Raw genomic sequence first — 4,509 nt, forward strand, 5'->3', positions numbered from 1 at the left:
TTTCCAGCTTAACTGCTCTAATTTTAACAATCTTGGCCTGGTTTCTCTGAAGGCAGATCCAGCAGCAGTCAGGCCAGATCTACATTTCCTCTTCCCCAAACTCTCCCTGGAAAAGCAAAAAAAAATTGGCATGTGCACAGAGCACAATATTATCCCAACAGGGTCAGGCCATGACTTTTTTACTTCTTCCACTAGATAGTGAAGGCCAGAAAGAATGACCTGTCTCTCCAACCCCATCCCCATTTTATCGTGAGGCAGGAAAACGCTGCCTCTTCCACAAAGACTTCCACTCACACCAGGCTTCTTCCTAGCAGGAAATACTGGAGCAGCTTAAAAGATATTAAATAAAAATGGGTTTATTTAAACAAGTGAAGTAGCTCTGCTCTGGAGACAGGCTGAGAGAGTTGGGGATTTTCAGTCTGAAGAAGAGGAGGCTCCAAAGAGACCTTAGAGCACCTTCCAGTGCCTGAAGGGGCTCCAGGAAAGCCAGGGGGGCACCTGGGGCAAGGGCAGGGATGGATGGGATGAGGGGGAAGGGTTTTAACCGAAAGAGGGAAGACTGAGATTAGATATTAGGAAGAAATTCTTTGTTGTGAGGGTGGTGAGACCCTGGCCCAGGTTGCCCAGGGAAGCTGTGGCTGCCCCATCCCTGGCAGTGTTGAAGGGCAGGTTGGATGGGGCTTGGAGCAGCCTGGGCTGGTGGGAGGTGTCCCTGCCCATGTAGGAAGTGGGACTGAATGGGCTTTAAGGTCCCTTCCAAGCTGAATCATTTGGTGACTCTATGATAACCAGCTGAAAGGCATACAAAGAGAAATGCAGCTCAGCACCACCTCATACACCCTGGCTCCTGCTCATCCCACCAGGCAAGCAATGGGCCAGCCCAGGGGTTCACCCTGTGACTCTTGTTGCCCCTTCCCCTTGCCCCCTGCTAACCTGTTCGTGTGAGTGCAGATCAGAACCCGTGCTTTGGGCTGCCTGAGGATCTCTCTGGTGGCCATGGCCAAGGTGAATGTCTTTCCTGTGCCAAAAGGCCCGTAGATGAGAAGAGGTGGGACCTGCCGACTGGTAGTTGCCTGGCCTGTGATGAAGGAGATGGCTAGTTTCTGCTTGCTATTCCCTTCTTGTGGTGACCCATGAGAGTAGGGGACAGAGCAACTGGCAACATCTGGTAGGACCAGCTTCTCATCCAACAGGCGGTCCACAGCCTGGTGCCACTGCCGGAACAGCAGTTGGTCGATTTGGAACTGGATCTCCACCTTGTGGAAGGTGTTTGCCTGGAAGTTCAGCTCCGAGCAGCATCTCTTTGGTATCTGTAACCAGATGGTCTTCTCCGTGGTGGCTTTATGCTCCACAGTAACCTCATAAACTCGATTGTCTTCAGGTGGGTCAAGTGCCAGCAAGGCAGTGGGCACAGACCTGCTCAGCAGATACCCCTCGTCTGTGTCTGGCGAGAGGTTGTAAGGGGTAGGCACTTCAGCAAAGAGCTCGCCAGAGACGGAACACTTCATCCCCATGGAGAGGCTTTGCAGCATGGGGGTCAGGGAGATGAGGACCCGCAGGTTGAGTCTGAAAGGAGGAAACACCCGAATGAATAGCAGGGAACTGGCCCATCAGCAGCAACTGCCCTCCCTGCTGCAGAGCTGGGATTGTCACCCACACCCAGAGCACAATGAGGCAGGAGTCATGCTTCTTGCTGACCCATGGCCTCAGGACAAGACCCAGCCCATCCCCTCTTGTCACTGCCCAGCGAGCCAGCTTTCTCAGCAGGTTTCCAGTTGTCTGGGAGGGTTCCCCAGGACCCAACGCTGAAGAGATGGAATTCAGTAGCAGCATGGCCCCAAAGTGTTAGCAAGAGGCCCGTGGTCCACAGTGAGAAGGAACCCCTCTGGATCCACACTTGGCACTTACTTGGCAACCAGAGCCTGTTCAGCTTCTTCCTCACGGAAGAGGAAGCTGTGCATCCTCTCACGGTAGTTGAGGCGGGTGATGGGAACAGGCACCCCGCGCTCCTGCTGGTAGTCCAGTGCGAGGGCAGGAGGCTTGTACTTGGCCAGCAGATCCATGTCTTCACTGGTCCTCGGCACACTGGGAATGATGAACCGGTTCCCTCTATCCCATCGGACGAAGTCGACGGGGCGGCTGCTCTCCCTGCTGCCGGGGACGTGCCGGGGGGTCTCCCGCCGACCCACCTTCACCTTGATCTTCTGCCTGAGGACAGGGCGCCTGCCGAAGTCGAAGACCACCCACTGCTCAAAGACCCCCAGGGCACAGCACTCCATGCAGACCTCCACCAGCGTGGTGGGCGGGGAGGAAGGCAGGGTGGCCACCTGCTCCCCACGGAGGTAGTGCAGGTCCTTGGAACGTCCCTTCCCCAACAGGTAGAAGGTGACTCCCGGTTGCCGCTTCAGTAGTGCCACGTGCTGTAAGGGCATCTGCCGGTCAAGGAAAAGACAAGGACCTGGTGAGGGCAGCCCAGGAGAAGAGTCCAGTGCCTGATGAGCTGCCCCCAGCAGTGTTTGCTACCAAAAGCTGCTGCAGGGCCCCAGTGCTGTGCCGGACATACAGCACACTTGAAATTCTGCTTTAAAGGAGTTTATTCCTCGTGCAAACTCACAGCAGTTATTCTAAGGCCTTAAAGAACCTCAAGTTTCAGTGTCACATCAATGGAGCCAGTCTGCTGTGAGCAGGAAATCTCCTGCCCTGGGGAGAACAATTAGATGCAGGCTCTTGCCCCCAACACCTGTGAAATCCTGGGCAGAAAAGCACCCAAATCTTGCTATCTGTGATGACACGTGGGAGGTGCCAAGAGCCACCAGGTCTGCCCCAGCCCCACTGCACCAGATGAGACAGGAGACACGGTGGCTGCACCCCCAGACAGCACCACCTGAGCTGTTCCCAAATACCCACCACACGTCCTCATTTGGACATCCCCAAATCCCTGCCCTTCTGCACCTTGCAGAAATAATCATTAAAAAAACCCAAAACAAACAAGGCAAAAAACCCAAAGGACAAGGACTGTGCCAGCAGCTCACAGGCTCCCACGACACAGGGCTAGGCTTACCTGGGAGAAGATCCTGAACTTCCACTGGTACTTCATCCCTCTGTCCTCTGACTGCACGTCCAGGGGCTGCTCACACACGACTCGGACACCCTCGATGTGCTCAGCCATCTGCAGGGTGTGGAGAGGAGCAGGACTGTGGGCACCATCCCAGGGACACAGCACAGAGCTGTTCACCCTTTGCTTTTGTGCCATGGCTTCCCAAGAGGGACCCTCAGCAAATCCTCAGGCTCAGACATCACCCACCACTGCTCAGCATCCCTGGGAAAGACCAGGACCCACCCACGGCACAGCAGCACAGGCGGGTGCCCTGGGCAGGCTCTGAGGTTGCTGCCTTGAAAGAATCATAGACTCACAGACTGCTTTGGCTGCAAAAGGACCTTCAAGATCATCCAGTTCCAACTCCGCCTGCATGGGCAGGGACACCTCCCACTAGACCAGGTTGCTCCAAGGCCCATCCAACCTGACACTTCCAGGGACAGGGCAACCACAGCAACCTGTTCCAGTGTCTCACCACCCTCACAGCAAAGAATTTCTTCCTAGTATCTAATCTCAATCTCCCCTCTTTCAGTTTAAACCCTTCCCCCTCATCCTATCCCTCCCTGCCCTTTGTCCAAAGTCCCTCCCCAGCTTTCCTGGAGCCCCTTCAGGCACGGGAAGGTGCTCTAAGGTCTCTTTGGAGCCTTCTCTTCTCCAGGCTGAACACCCCAAATCTCTCAGCCTGTCCCCATGAGAAGAAGTGCTCCAGCCCTCAGATCACCTTTGTGATCTCCTCCAGACTTGCTCCACCAGCATATCTACCCATATCTTTCTTGTGTTGGGGGCCCCTGGAATGGTGACAGTGCTCCAGGTGAAAGAAGTGGGGATGCATCCCTTTCTGCATCACTGTGAGAATGGGGAGCCAACGGGCTCCGTTCTGAAGCTCCCTCACAGGATTCTCCCACCCTGCTGCCCACCACTCACAATCAACACCTCGTTGGAGCATGTCTGGTACTCAGCAATGAGCCGATCCTGGTAGGACAAGAGTCCTTCCTTCAGCGCTTGCTTCCTTTTCCTTGCAGCCACCTTCACCCTCTGGATCCACTCCTGCAGCTCCTCAGGTGAGTGAGCCTGGGTGCAGCTCTTCCCCATTTCACACACCTCCGCTCTGTCGGGAGAAAAGTGTCACAGGTACCAGGCAGGCTGGGCAGCACGGGGGTCCCCAGGGAGCTGCCTGCCAGCCCTGCCCTCCTCTAGAGGCGGCTCCTCACCTGCTGCACAGCGAGAACCGGGTCATGCCGAGCGGCGGGGCGCGGTGGGACCACTGGATGGAGGTATCGACCGAGAGCATCTGCAGGTGCTCCACGGAGGAGCAGTGGCTCTCGAAGCTCTCCTGCGAGCTGAAGGTCACCAGGCAGAGCCGGCAGTAGAAGTGCACGGGCGCCGCTGTCTTGCCGTTGGCGCTGCTGGTG

The 4,509-nt window shown here is 56.0% G+C and overlaps 1 protein-coding gene across 1 annotated transcript in view; it reads right to left on the bottom strand.

Annotated features, from left to right (window-relative positions):
- Positions 1-4,448, bottom strand: part of HELZ2 (helicase with zinc finger 2, transcriptional coactivator) — a 17,836-nt gene extending 13,388 nt beyond the window's left edge. The window contains exons 1-5 of the mRNA XM_009998706.1: positions 4,309-4,448; positions 4,022-4,205; positions 3,062-3,169; positions 1,909-2,432; positions 934-1,566 (exon numbers count right to left, since the gene is read on the bottom strand). Of these exons, the coding sequence (XP_009997008.1) occupies positions 934-1,566; positions 1,909-2,432; positions 3,062-3,169; positions 4,022-4,205; positions 4,309-4,388 (1,529 nt within the window). The 5' untranslated portion in view covers positions 4,389-4,448. The remainder of the gene's footprint in view (positions 1-933; positions 1,567-1,908; positions 2,433-3,061; positions 3,170-4,021; positions 4,206-4,308) is intronic.
- Between the last annotated feature and the right edge of the window lie 61 nt (positions 4,449-4,509).

The sequence above is a fragment of the Chaetura pelagica genome, unplaced genomic scaffold, assembly GCF_000747805.2.
Source record: "Chaetura pelagica isolate M959 unplaced genomic scaffold, ChaPel_1.0 scaffold275, whole genome shotgun sequence".
Classification (NCBI taxonomy): Eukaryota; Metazoa; Chordata; class Aves; order Apodiformes; family Apodidae; genus Chaetura; species Chaetura pelagica.